The sequence below is a fragment of the Camelus dromedarius genome, chromosome 2 (genome assembly GCF_036321535.1).
Source record: "Camelus dromedarius isolate mCamDro1 chromosome 2, mCamDro1.pat, whole genome shotgun sequence".
NCBI lineage: Eukaryota > Metazoa > Chordata > Mammalia > Artiodactyla > Camelidae > Camelus > Camelus dromedarius.
In genome coordinates, this window is record NC_087437.1 from 40099611 (window position 1) to 40114505 (window position 14895).

A 14895-nucleotide genomic window follows, 5' to 3' on the forward strand; every position below is an offset into this window, starting at 1 on the left:
CAGCCTTGCGCTAGGAAACTCACACACTACACAGGGGTAGGAAATAGCGCTTTAAAATACAAAAATCCTTAGTTTTAATATGATTTGCTTTATTACCTAAGTTGTAACTGAAGAATTGCATAAAGCAGCGCTTCTGTCTGAGAAAGGCAGCCGCGATGGCAACAGCTGGAGTAGCGCAAGCGGGAGCCTGAGGCTTAGCAAGAAAAGTTCATAAGAGTTCGTATCTAGATATCTGAAAGCCGTAGCGGCATTCTTAGAGGCACTAGAAACAAAATAAATGAGTCTCCCACTGGATGAATGACAAGTATCGTCAGATCAGAAACCAAGCTCGGTTTCCGGATGTTGAGTGGGCTGTGCGTGCGGAAATATTTTAATACGGCAGCGTACAATTTGGCAATTAAAATAGTTGGAAAAGTTGCTCAAGAAAATTCAAAGGGTTTTGTGTTCTGCTTTCACTTCGGCGGATACCAGGCAAAGAGGCGCGCGAAGCGTTCAGCTTTCATTTCACAACTTAGGCAGAGTTGAAATCGGTTCTTCAACCCCCGCTCCGTGCCCCCAACCACACACACACACACACACACACACACACACACACACACAGACGCCTAACCTTCTGTCGAAATTCGAGCCCCCAGGCCTCCAAGCATATGTACATTTATTCCTCCACAAATGAAAATAAAGACATCGGCCTCATTTAAAAAGCAAACAGAAAAAACAGGAGTTCCACTGACGCGCTTTGACACTGTCGCAGCAAAGTGAAATGAACAATATCCGAAAGAGAAAAAGATGGACTGATGAACCAAAGAGCCCTGTATATAGGTTGATCCCTGAGATCCGAGCGAAATGAAACATATTTGGGAGTGAAGGAGTGCTTGGGTGAGGACTGGATGAAGCACTGGAAAGGCGCCTACGATGACAGCATCTCGCCGGGCTAGACCACAGACTCTCATCGCCAAAGAAACGGAGCCCGCCGAGGTGCCGCTGCCTTCCGCGTGGCTGCGGCGGAGACGCCGGAGGCTGGAAGGCATGGGGCGTACTTGGTTTTAAAATGCAGGGGTGGAGGAGACTGGGAATTTCACTGGGGAAAAACATCCCACCCACCCACCCCCATCTACCCCCCCATCTCTCCTTTCTCTGGTCCACCAAGCAAAACAATTAGAGTTCAGTTCTTAGCCGAGGGGAGAGCAAACGGCGGCCTGTCCTTTACCGAGGCTGCTCGAGCCCATGTGCGGACACCTTGCGGAGAAGCACTTTGTAGCGCTTCAGACTGCCCCAGGTCTCGGCACCGCTGGGTCCCTAACTAAGACTCGAGGTAGAAGCTTTTGAACAAACCCAGTCCTGTCGCCTACAGTCCCAGCTGAGGCTCACTCATTCTCCAACTGTGTAGGCTCGGCGGGCAATGCCCAACGAAGTCGCCCAACATTTCTGAGAAGAGTGGGGGATGGGAGTCCCGCCGCCCCCGCCCGGAACTCAAGCGCCCTTGTCCCGCGTGACCAAGGCGGCTCCACACCGGGCAGGCAGGGGGCGCCGGGGAGGGTTAGTGACCCGAGACCCCGGCTGCGTCCAGAAGCAGCGCGGAAGGCTCCGCCGTACCCTCTGCGCGGCCCAGTGTCCCGACAGCCCGCCCCCTGGGGGTCACTCGGCGCCCAGCCAGCCTGGAGCTCGCGGGCCGGAGCGCGCCCTTTCGGCCCCCTTCTCCTCGGCGGCTGTCGCTGCTGGCTGCGCGCCCTCTACACCCCGTTCTCCAGTCGCTCGAGGGGCCTCTTCTCTCCCCACCTGCCCACGGCTCTGCGGAGCCGATAGCTCGGCTCTGCCCGTGTCCCCCCAACACACACACACACACACACACACACACACACACACACACACACACACACACACACACACACTCGAGACTATAGCCTCCACCCTGGTCTCCCCTAGTCCCCACCCCAGTCCTCCTGCCGCGCCGCGCCGCGCACACTGGAGAGTACGGCCGAGCGCACAGCGCCCACTACCGCAACCGCCGCTCGGCGCAGCCCGCCAGCCCGCGCAACTTCCAGCGGCCGCCTCTCAACTTTTCCCAACTCCACCACTGCTACCCGCCGCTACCGCCGCCACTGGGCCGCCACTGTGGCTCCCTCCGAGCCTGCCACCCACCCCAAACCCCAGAAACAAACCGTGGCCCGAAAAGGCTCCCTTCCCCAGGCCACCCCCCCATCCCCCGCTCCCCCTCCCACACCCAGGACTAGCTGGTTGGCCAGAGGCAACTCTCCTTCGCCTGGGGGGAAGGGGAGGGGAGGGGGAGACTCTCGCATCTCCTCTCCCCCACCCCCACCCCACCCCTTCCCGCTCGCTCTCGCGCTCTCTCCTCCCTCCCACCCCGGTCTTTGCTGCCCCCACCCCCACCCCCACCCCGGGGTTGCCACAGCTGGTCCGTGCACCGGGCTTGAGGGCTGCCCCGGTTCCTCTGGCGCCCAAACCAGAAGCGAGAGCGCGGGCGGCGGGGCGCGGAGGCTGGGACCGGCAGGTTGCTGGGGCTGCGCTGTGCCTGCCCTCCACCCGGGGCCCTGGCGCGAGAGGCAGCCCCGCGCTCCCTCCCGGAGCGCAGGAGACAGATATGCAAGATGGCAGAGGAGGGGGAAAGCCAATAGAAAAGGGATATTGCACCTACTTGTGGCCAGTTTCCTTGCCCTGCCTTTGGATCTCATGCTGTGCCCAGTCCTGCAGCCGCTGGTGTGTGGTTGGGGTTTTTTTTTCTTGGATCTTTTCCTTCTTTTGCTCTCCCTCTCCCTCCCTCTCCGCTTCCCTCTCCCTCTCTCTCTCTCTCTCTCTCTCTCTCTCTCTCTCTCTCTCTCTCTCTCTCTCTCTCTCTCTCTCTCACACACACACACACACACACACTTACACACACTCACTCTCTGTCTTTCCCTCTTTCACTCTCTCCCTCCCTCTCTCCCTTTCTCTCAATCCACACTCGCTATCTCTCCAGCATTGTCAGTTTGGACACCTTCGCACATGCGCGCTAGACGCCCCTCCAACATCTCAGCGCCGCCAAAAAAAGTTTGGAGCGATTTATCACTTTGATTTGGAGATCTTGTCAGATGGCAATCGCCGAGGAGGCGGAGAAAGGGAGCCACGGGGAGGGCGGCGGGGGGCGGGGAGCGAGCGCAGGGAGTCAGAGGGGAGCAGACACTTCGCCCAAAAAAAAAAAAAAAGGAATGAAAAGACTCGGGCAGAGGATTGATTTCGTCTTGGAATCACCAATAAGCCTGTATCACTGCTATTACCGTTTTGCCCACCATAAATTGCAGGATATTTTCTATACTGTCCTTGGAGAAAAGCACGAAGTGGGGGGAGGGGAGGACTTTTAAAATCTTTCCCACACTAAAGATCTAGAAGGACTGGACTCTCGGCGAACGATCCAGGAGAAAGTGAGAATCATCCTGAACTTCGGGAAATCTACTGCTGCCGCTGCTACTGCTACTGAAGCTATTGCGGCTTCTGCTTTCAGAGCTGAAAGCAGAATAAATGTTTCTTTCTTGATTTTAGTTATAATGCCAATACTTTCTGCCAACCTTGGAACATATCAGTTGGTCTATTCCCATCAAGTAGTAATGATCATCCTTGATTCCCAGGTCCGGGAAGTCTCAGGCATTTGACATCCACGACCTCCTGTCTTCCCTGAGGTCGGCTGTCACCTTCCGGCCTCCCCCACCGCTGCCCCCATCGCCTCCTGCTGCAGCTTAGCCTGCCTGCCATTTCATTCATTCGCTTAAACCCACGACCTCCCGGGTCATAAGAAGGAGGAGGCGAAGGAGGGATTCCCTCCACACACACACACACCTCTTTAAAAATACATTGTTGAAATTTCCTTTAATTACAGGATTTACCAATGAAGTGGGCACGCAGAAATGGGGACCTCTTAAAGGAGCTAGCTGTATTCAAGGTATGAATCAATCCTAGCTATGTATGGATTTTCTCTTGGTACAACCTCCTTGCATTAAACAGTTTTGTCCAATACCTTCTATGAGCTATTTATGTCCCCATTAATATCTGTTGCAAATTCTGCCAGACACCATAAAAGAAAATTACAACCTTTTTGTCTCTGTGCTGCAACAATACATCCTTGATGTTCAACTTAAAGGAAAAAGAATAGCAGGTCTTGGGCATAAGTTTGGCAAAAAGCAGGGGAGAGGAAGATAATTGAGAATGCCCAGTTGTACCTGTTGTCAAAACTAGGACTGGGGGTGTGAGTGAGCAAATAGCAAGGTTTAACCCCAAAGGGTATTATGTATCAATGGCTCACAAATATCTTTATTCCAGAAAATTGAAATTTGAAAGATTTACCCAGGCAAGGATGCCCATCACTTCTGTTTCTCCAGAGCTGTGTAATTCCAGGGGCATTTGGCTATTAAGATACAAGTCCCTGGAGAACCAAGCTACAGGTCCCAAGGGAAACAGATGTGTAATGTTGAAATGTTAGGAAGGGAAGTGGGGAGATGGCAGAGAGCAAAGGAAGGAGTTACACAGAACAAAAGTAAAACAACTTCCAAAAGAGAAAACTCTGGTGCCCACACACATGGAGAATTCTTTCATCCCTCTGGACTAGAGGCAAATTGGTGGGTGGAGGGTCCAGTCCTTCTACAATTTCTATTGCCCTGTGCATACAGGTAGTGTGCTTATACATGTGACTGTGAGTTCCCTGGCTTCTCTCAGTTTAAATGAAGGTGTGCCTTCTCTCTGCCCAGTAAAGAGTCTCAGAGGAAAAAGAGAAATGGAGGTTGAGAGCTTTCACCAAAGGGAGTAAAATCTCTAGGGAGAGAAACATACTAGACTGACTGGCAAGAAGTTCATGGAAGCTGCTTTTGATCAGTTTAAGGGACTTTCTGGGGACCCTCTCTGAGGACAGAGGACAGAGGGGCAGCACCTAGGATCAAGCCTCTCCTAGCTATCAGAATCTAAATGTTCTTGGCCCCCAGGAGGGGAGGTGGAATCCCCTAAGGACCGAAGAATGCCCTGGACAGGAGGCTCTGTCCAGGATGTTTCATTTCACCTTCTCACTGCCGGGAGGTTAAAAAATAAATAAAAGGAGTTACCATCTTCCCCTCCACTTTTCTACTTAATTCCTTTCATCTCATCCCCAGGGGGTCTATATCCGGATCCCATTGCAGGGAGGAGGTTAAGAGGAGTGCCCGGGAATTTTCTAGGAAGTGAAGGTACCATGGAATCAAAACCAAGATTAAATACAGGACCTGTACGTGAAGCTGCGGTGGTTGTTTCTGCTGAGAAATTATAAACCACGTGGCGGGTCAGCGGTGGGGTGGGGGCTGTGAGGGGAACTGGATGGGATATAGAAGACTAAAGAAAATCAAAGCTGATGTCCCAACTTTAAAGACTTTAGTCGTTTAAGCTTTTCTAGAGGGCATGGGTGAGGACAGTGAGGCGCGGTTGGAGTAGCCTCCCCTTCTGGTTTTTAAAACCCCTGGGGTCGCGGTCGCCTCAGCGAACGGGTCTTTTGCTTGGTCTTTCCAAGAGTTTCGGGACAAGAGCGAATTCACCTATTCTAAGTGAAATAATAAACAAACTCCTCTGTGCCCTCGAGCCAAGGTATTGTGAAAAGAGAAGGCATCCATTCTTTTTGTTCTTGTTTAATAAAAGTATTCAGGAAATCATCACTTTTATTTTCAAACCTGAAAGCTGGGTTTCTTTCCAATCTCTCTCTCTCTCTCTCTCTCTCTCTCTCTCTCTCTCTCTCTCTCTCTCTCTCTCTCTCTCTCTCTCTCTCTCTCTCTCTTTAATCACTTGCTTTCTGCCCTAAGTGAGTGTTAATAAAAGAGCTAACTTGCTAGTTCAAGTGTGTTTAACCTAATGGAGCAAACGCCCAGCAGCAGCGGACCGTGCTCACCGCCTGCAGCGCAGCGGCCCCTGAACGCCAATCCCGCGGGTCCCCACTCCCAAGTGCCTGGACCCCGTCAGTTCCACCTGTCCCAAGTCTCAGCCGTGGGACCCAAGCAGGTGACTTTATGTTCAGCGGCCCCCGGGGTTCCCGACACCCTGTGACGTCCCGTCTAAGCTGTCGCTGGCCCAAGAGGAAAGAGGCCTCCAACAAGTTGGCTGAGCTGCCCTCGCTACCCGCCCCCGCACTGCCCGCCTTTCGGTCTTCTCCTGAAATTCGTTTCTTTGAGGGGCAGTAGCATGGGTCCCAACGTTTTCTTGCGTTTCCTCCCACAGAGGCGGGCATCCTGGAAGCAGTGCCTCCTTGGAAAGTCGATGAGTTTATGGGCTGTTTGGATTTGCTCGTTTTATTACAGTCTCTCTCTTTTTTTTTTTTTTTTTTCTCGGGTTTTTCCTTTTCTTTTTTTTTTTTAAGCAAAAGCAGAGAGCTCGAGATGGGAGTTGGAAGAAAGATGGGTCACTGACAAGGAGGACAGGACAAGCATACCCCTTCTCCAACTATTTTTTAATTAATGCCAGAAACGGCAAGGAACCGATTTTCAATACATAGCATACACAGGAAATTTTCCTTTCCTCGCATTATAATTGAACCAGCCTCACAGTATCTTTGGAAGAAAGTTTGAATTCTTTAAGGAGGTATTGCTTGGCCTATTGTCTTTGTGCAGTGAACTTTTACATCTTGCTATTCAATCGCAACCTATATTCTCCTGGCTACCAGCAAGATTAATTTAATCATTGTAATGCAATTATTAATACTGTTTACCCAACGCTGGGTTTCAGGTTGGCTGTTAAGAAATTAAACTCTCGCTGGGTGACCAGAGCTAGGCAGGGGTTTCTTCATGTTGAAATGAAACAGTCCTCTTTATTTAGTCTCAGAGCTCTAGCTTTCGGCCACCGGCTCAATTAGCCAAAATGGAAACAATTTTCATTCATTGCAATAACTCACTGTTCTAGAGATCGCTTTCAAAATATACACTTTATTATTATACGCTGACCTCGGTGGCGTGGAGTGGCAATAAAAGAAAGAGGCAGGGAGATCTATCTAGCCCCCTTGGGCTATAATTATTAGAAATTAATTGGGTTCAGGACCCTGGGTAGTCTAGCTAAATTAATAGCTTGTCTAGTGGTTTAAATCCGAATTTTTAGTCCACGGGAGGGAAAGAGAGAGAGTCACAGACATGAAATGCAGACCCAAGGGACGCCTGAGTTTACTTGCAAGACACTCATCTATTAAACACTGTCCAGAATACATCTGAGTTGGGGAAAGGGGACCGGAGTAGGAGGGGGAGGGAACCAGAAAAAAGAAAGGAGCGAGATGGGGAGGGCAGCTGCAAGTGGGCTAAAAGGTCTCAAGTTGATTTTATTCGATTTTTCTTGTGTGCATTGTTTTCGGGAGGGGTTGCATTTAGGGGTTAAAATAAAAAATAAAGATTCCGTGTACTCGGAGCTGTCGTGCCGGAGTAAAAGTGAAAAGGGAGCCTTAGGCAAAAGGAAATTACGGAGAGCCCGCGTGACCTTTCAGGGAGGTAATCAATCAAGTGATCAACAGGGATATTTATCATCGCTATATAGGACTACTTCGCCCTGCAAGGGCGGGGGTGGGGAGGAGAGAGGAGGGTGGCGACGCGCGCGCGCACGCACAGACATACACACACACAAAAGTTTGAACGAATCCGACAAGCCTGTAGACAGAGCATGTAGGCTTTAAAAAATGTGAAGACTGTCCGGTTAATCTGATATTCTAAGAAAAACACACACTCATACATCCACGCAGAGGGAAACGCGCACATCCCCGTGGCAGTGGCTGCGGGAAGGTGTTAACTTGAAACAGTCCGCTGCGCTTTGCGCTGAAAGGGAAGCTCTCGGTGACATGCGCGCTTCAAGCGCCGGGGAGGAGAGAGAGCGCGGGATTGCGCCGGGCGGGCGAGGCGCGGGGCTAGCTCTGCTTCCACGACCTGCCGGGGAAGGAGCCCCGCCGGCCGTAGGGGGCGCGGGGTGGCGGGGTGCCCCTTTCCGCGGCGCGCGGACGCCGGGTCAAGCATCAAGGCAGCCTCCTCTTCCTGCGAAATCGTCTCGCTGCCCCAGCGGCGTGGCGGGCAAGAGACGCTCTCGGGGCCAGCCGGCTCGGGCGAGCACGCGCTGCGGGGCTTCGGCGGCCACGCATTTTCTGCCCAGTTACGTTCTCTAACTTGTAAAACTCGCCGATTTATAAATTATGTTTTCGGTCCCGGATTTCTTAGCAAATCGTTAGATTTTACAATCCTACTCCTACCCTCTGGTTCAGCACCCTCTCACCAACTTCAGAAGTGTATATAAGGGAAGAGGGGGACGAGAGAGGTGGCTGACTTTCAATAATAATGATAATGATATTAAATAGTCGACTTAATATCTAGGCCCTCGAGGCCCTCGCCCAGCTTAGGGGTTATAACCAACAGTTCTTTCAAGAGAAGGTTTCGCTGATTACTGGCCCTCGAGGCTGGAAACTATTTCCCGATGGGTTTATGAAACACAGGTTGGGGTGATGCGCGCCGCCTCCCAGGTAGCGAGCCGCCGCTCCCGTGGTGTGGGAATGTGGGACCGCTCCAGGGCCGCGCTGGTTGGCACCAGATGCGGAGCTCGCGCTCCCCCGCTGGTCGCTCCCGCCGCCCTCTCCGGGCTGGGAACGGCCTTGTCCCGCCCATCCTTAGTCTGCGGCGCCCCCGCCTGGCTTCCCCGGCTGCGGCAGCTCCCGGTGCGCCCGCTGCGTAGGACTCCAGCTGTGCACAGTAGCCGCCAGGGCGTAGGGGTGGGAAACAGCTGGAGCGCCCCGGGGAAGCATGAGTTGGGGTGGAAAGAAACCCAACAAGGAGGATTATGAGGCAATCAACTCCTGGAGTTGCTACTGGTTTAGAATCAGGAAAAGCAGCTTCACGGGGCACAAATCTCTGCCCGTGGGAACAGGAGCTCCCTAGAGAAACCAGAGTGCTGGTGTGCGATGCTCGGAGAAGTTTGTACCTTCTTAGGTCCCTTCTACTGAACAAAGAATAATCCAGAAAAGTGATTCTCAAAGGTAAATGTGCATGTGAGCCCTCTGTGAATCTTGTTGAAAAGCGGATTCTGATTCAGTACGTCTGGAGTGAGACCCAGTCAGTCTGCATTCCTAACACATTCACAGGTGAAGCGGATGGTCCTCCAAGTGTGCCCTGAGAACCAGCAACATCAAGCATTACCTGGACTTTATTAGAAATTCAGACCCTCAGGTCCCAACCTAGATTTACTAAATCAAAATCAGTATTTTAAGAGGTGATTTGCTTGAACACTGAAGCTGGAGACGCTCTGCTCTAGAATGTGCCTGGCCAGGTTTTCTTTCTCCTGTCTTGGATCATGGCACTTCCATGATTGAATCTATTTCAAATCCTGCTTTCTGCCTTAGTCACGGGGGAGGATGTAGTGGTTGAACCTATCCCGTTAAAAGCTACAGCTCCTCTGGCCCCCATCTGCACCAGTGAGGCCTTCCTGTATCCGGATCTGATTGACACACCCCTCCACTTCTCTTCACCCCCTATATTTTGCTGTCAAGTCTATGACATGTAATTCTCCCTTTTTAGATTAGAGTTCTTCGTTTACAGGTCTTCCTCTTCCTCTCAGCTGTAGGCCTCTTGAAGGAGACCATGCCTATCTTCTCTAAGCTTTGTTTTCTCACTGCAGCATAGAGTCATTTCTTCCCCCTTGGGATTAGTGCATAAAAAATGGTTTTTGGACTGTAAAGCGGAAGCAACTGTTACCCCTTTTTCTCACCTCTCAACCCCCCTCCCATAGGCTAGCACAATGCATTACATCACTAGGCACTTAGTACATTGCGGTCTCTCTCTGGAAGCTTCTTGAACTCACGCACCTGATATCCTGAACCAAGAACAGAGCCAAATTTAAAGCTCTTTATATAAACCTTTGAGTCCTAGTCTTCTCTTCTATAAATTCTCTAGAGAAAGAGTTCTTAATCTGGGGTAGAAAGAATTCAGGGGATTGTGTGATATCTGCATATTCTCATTTTGTGACTCAGAGAGTTGGTCCTGAAGCCTGGAAATTGTCAGAATTCTAAGCAGTCAATAGCTGATGGTTGAGACCTTCAGGAGTTAAAAGCTATTTTATAGCTTTTTTTTAATAATTTTATAGCTTTATTTTATAATTTTATAAAATAAAATTGTAAGCCCTTTTCAGGGTCTGCAAAAAAGACAAACACCACCAAAGATCCTAGAACTCTTTTGGAAGTCATAGCTGCCAGTGTTTGGAAAAGATAGCATATTCAGATTTCACAGCCATTAGTAAATTAGATAAACTCTGGGAGAGCAAGATAGAGTTCAAACACCTTGAGAGTCAAACCTTTGGAAATTCAAATCCCAGTTCTACCTTTTATCAGCTCTGTAACCTTAAGCAAATTACTGAATGTCTCTGGGTTCCCATTTTCTCCTCTGTCTGATTGGAATAATTATGTATATCTTGCAAAATTACTGCAAAGCTTAAAGATAATGTATACAAAGTGCTTAATATTTAGTGTCTACTACATACTAGAAATTTAACAAATGGAGCTATTTCGAGCTCCAAGCTCTAACATTCTGTAATTTGGCATAATGATAAGGCTTGTATCATGTGTGTGTGCATGTGTTAGTCAGGGGTCTTGGACACTGCCCTTCCCACCCACCTGTAATGAGATTTTTTTGTTTCCTTTGGTCAGCAGACTGTCCTCTCAAATAGCTGAAGTTCAAGTCCTTTGTTGTCTATAAAACTGGCTGGTGCAACTAGATCTTAACATTGCAGTTTGAATTCCCCCCAATGTGTGTGTGGTTGGATGTTTAGTTATACATTTCTAAGGGATTCTTGTGTACTTATGTGTGGTCTCAATATGAATCAGGGTTATACCCAGCTCATGCCATACAAACAGAATCCTGACCATCTCCCAGACAGCCTAAGGCAACAGGACCTGGACCACATCACGAGGGCTCACTGACAGAAACACTGCTCCTCTCCTGGCCATCTGATTGTCTTCCTGGACAATACATACAAACCCCTTATTTGAAGATGTCTAATCTGTCTTATGTTACTGTATTCTCTCCCTGCGAGATGGAAGCCATACAGACAATTCAAATAGAGTGGTTTTTAATGGGATCAGAAAGTGCTTCTTCTTTTAAAAAATATTTCTGTTTACTTGATCTTTTGTTAACTGTTTTAAAATTTTTATTTTAAATCTAGTGGTTACCCTTACTTTCAATGCATGAAACTATTGATTGAGTCTAGATCCCTGCCAGGAAATAAAAGATCCGTGAAATTTACACACGCAGTACTTTAAAGTTCTTTACTCAAACACATGATTATGGTTGACATGAAAAAATATAGACATCATCAAAGCACATTAATTTACTTAATGTACTTTTAAACTTATAGACAGAGCAGATTTTCCACATCTTTTTAAAGCACAAACTATAGGACCCATGCTGAGACAGTTTATAAAGGAGACTGCCTTGTAACAAGATCCTTGGTACTCAGTAACTTAATTCCCTTGACTTGGGTCCAAGGCAGTCCTGGCTACCCTCAAACTCAGCTATAGAGTGAACTCCCATAGCCATGACAGTGTGATACAGGTGTGCCCTGCTTTATGAAAAGCCACATCACACTGTGATTATTTGCTCCATGCTATTTTATTAAATAATGAGTTCCCATGGGACATTTAAAATATGATTTGACTTACAAAAAATTTGATTTATACTCACTTTTCCCAGAAACATACCTATGGAGGTAGAGCTCTATTTTTTTAAATGATGATGCATGTCCCTTAGCAAATGTTTTATAAGTAGTCCATTTTCAAAGGTTAAGAAAGGAAGCATATCACAGTTCTAAAGCTGGGGAAAAAAAAACAATTTCTATATAGAAAATCAGCTGTACACAGAAGAAACTGTAGGAACTGATCTGTTGAACTATCTACTTTGAGGGCCCATGTAGATGTACTAGAAGTCTGACATATGATACAATTTGGAATTCAAATTTTTCAAAAAAATGCAATGTTCTTGTACTGGGTTTTAATAGAAAAACTTCTAAATCAACTCTATAAACACTCTTGAAAAATAGTTATCAAAACTGGGGAAGAATTTTCTGTTGCAGAGAGAAACTGAAGAATAATCCTAAAATTGGTCTGGGCTTATCCCCATTTAGAAGTAATAGTCTATGGGTAAAAATATTACCATCCATCTCATACGTAGGGTTTCACCTAGCTAGTTGGCATTGAACTGGAATTCTGAAATTGGATACATTGAACACACCAGGACATTTGGCACTGTTAAGGACTCTGGGAGACAGCTCTACTTCTGACTGCCATGAAAGCAACAATGCAGAGAAGCCAAGATGGTGAATACTATTTTGATGCCATCTGTTTCTGATGTGTTAATGCTATGTTGTATATTTTCACAACTTTAATGTCCAAAATTCCTACAGACTCAACAATAATTTTGGTTTCTTCATTAGACTAAATGGGCAATCTGGTGCCTTTTGTGCCCACTGGGGGCACATAATGTAGTCATAAAGTGTGGGCTCTTTAGATCCAGGAACCTCCTTTCCTAATCCATCCTACATACTCTGCTTCACTAATCTTCCTAAAGCACAGTTCTGAAAATATCATTCTCCTACTCAGAATCTTCAAGATCCCTTTGTTATTTTCAAGATAAAGCCCAAATTTTTTGCTTTTCATTCAAAGATATTATAGATAGGGGAAACAACAAGAGAGATGGGAAAGCATGGGGTATGCACCTGAAGTATTAAGAATCTTATTCTGCCTGAGTTATGGGATTCAAGAAAAGATTTTATAGGTTTGGAAAGATAGGTTGGGCATATGCCATGCAGGGCTTTTAATGAAAGACAAAGTTAGGGGCTTTGTCTTGAAAATAACTGAAGATCTTGAAGATTCTGATTAAAGGGGTGAGATTATCAAAACTATGCCTTAGGAAGATTAGGCAGGCAATGGTGTAGGAGGGATTACACTTCCTCTTCACATGTTCAGTTTACCTATCTTTTGAGATCCAAGGCAAACATCACCTTCTCCAGTAAACTGTTGCTATGGCTCTGCAAACTGGAAGAAATCTCTTCCCATGACCAACTTCCCATGGCATCTTTTCCCAACATGTTTGTTTTCTCTGTACCTCTATGATCTCTTTTTGATTGTAAATTCCTTGAGAGTATTTGTATTCATACTTTCTTGTCCTCCAGTGTTAAACACATCTGGCTAAGAACTAGCAGCCCTTTCTAAATGTAAGGATTTTTTTTAACAATTTTAGAAATGCTTAGCAATTATTTTTTTTAATACTGCCTCTCCTTCAACCTCTAGGTTGTTCTTTCTTGCTTTCTGACTAGATATTTTTGTACTATCTTCCATATTTCTTTGCCTATCTCTCATAAATTCTCTTTATCTCTCTGCTTATTTCTGAATAATTTCCTCAAATCTATATTCAAGTTCTTTAATTCTCTCTTTATCTGTGTCTAATCAGCTATTTAACCTGTCATTAATTTTTTCCATCTCAATTATTTTTAAAATTTATATAATTTATATTGGTTCTCTCAAAAAATATGCCCATTGTCTTTTCATACTGCCTTGTTGTCTTCTCATTTTCGATCTCAAGGTTAAGTTTTTAAACACTTTAAGTATATTTCTTTTATCTGACAGTTCTATTATCTGAAGTTTCCAGAGACCTAATCCTGCTGTTTGTTGTATCTACTAACCATTGCTTAGATAAACTGTTTTCCTATATTTTAGAATTTTAGATTCTTAGTTCACCTTCAGCAAGATTCCATCTGTGGGAATCATGTTTAAAATTACTTGATGTCTTACCCTTCCAGAGTATTTTCATATTTGATTATCGAATATCCCAGGGATATCATCCGTTTTAAATTTATTTACCAGCCTGGGGTTTTCCAAAACATGTAGAAAGTGTAATTAGAACCACAGACATAAGTGATAGTGGGCCCGTTGGGAAAAATTGTCAGGGGAGACTTTTTTCTTTTTATCCCAGAGGCCAGATGATACAGAACCTTCCTTGTTATGTCTTTGTCTGGTGAGCTGATGATTTTCTAAACCAGCCTTTCACTGGTGGTATTACCCTGTGAGATCCAGCTTCATGCAAGGGTATCAGTTCTAACTCTTCAACTCATATTGGACAGAACTTTGTCCTGATTCCATGAAGGTTTTGAAACTTAAACCCTGAGTTCTTAAAGCTATTAGCTCCCCATTCCCCAACTACAGACTGCCAGGATTTTTATTCACTCTTATGTTTAGCCTCAAGGATTTCCCTTTCTTTCTTTCAAGAACATTTATTAGTTATTAAGCCAAATACTTCGGTGATTTAGGAAGGGAGGGATTGCAGATTATTTAGTCCATAAAAATACTAGGATGTCTAGACTTGAAAATACTTGTGGTGGTTTGCTGTTAGTGAATTTCAATTTCAATATTTTTTCTTGAATTTTTCTATTCAAAAGAAATTTCTAGGTCCCAAAACAAATGCAGAACCAAACATCACTTATAAGTAGAATCCCCAAGGCAGCCTTTTCACATGTTTTTGATCAGTCTAAAATCTCTCATACCAATTCTTTTATTTGGCCATCAAAATCATGTTCAGCCTTCGAATGTCATCTCAGATTCAGCCTTCTCTCTAAAGCTTTTCATAATGATAGTATTAATAATTACAAAACAGTAACAAACATTTCTTAATTGATTACTTTGTGTTAAGCACTACACTGAGTCTTTGCATATGTTACCTTATTTTTCTAAATAACCCTAGGACATTTTAACCTCATTGTACAGGTGAAGAAACTGATGTTCCTAAAATTTAAGTGACTTGTTCAAGGTGACCTAGCTAGTATTAAGCTGAACCATATGAAATTGCTGATACTCAGCTCTTTTTTACCCACCAAAAAAAAGCATTTTCACATGGTTCAATCTAA

At 46.2% G+C, this 14895-nt stretch overlaps 1 protein-coding gene across 7 annotated transcripts in view; it reads right to left on the reverse strand.

Annotated features, from left to right (window-relative positions):
• MECOM (MDS1 and EVI1 complex locus) overlaps positions 1-3046 on the reverse strand; it is a 528509-nt gene extending 525463 nt beyond the window's left edge. For 4 of the 7 annotated variants that reach the window (XM_010976323.3, XM_010976321.3, XM_031450805.2 and 1 more), the window contains exon 1: positions 2654-3044. In XM_010976323.3, the coding sequence (XP_010974625.3) occupies positions 2654-2690 (37 nt within the window). In that variant the 5' untranslated portion in view covers positions 2691-3044. Of the gene's footprint in view, positions 1-2653 lie in introns of all 7 variants that reach the window. The other 3 variants (XM_010976325.3, XM_031450860.2, XM_031450829.2) reach the window with 2 other exon arrangements.
• Between the last annotated feature and the right edge of the window lie 11849 nt (positions 3047-14895).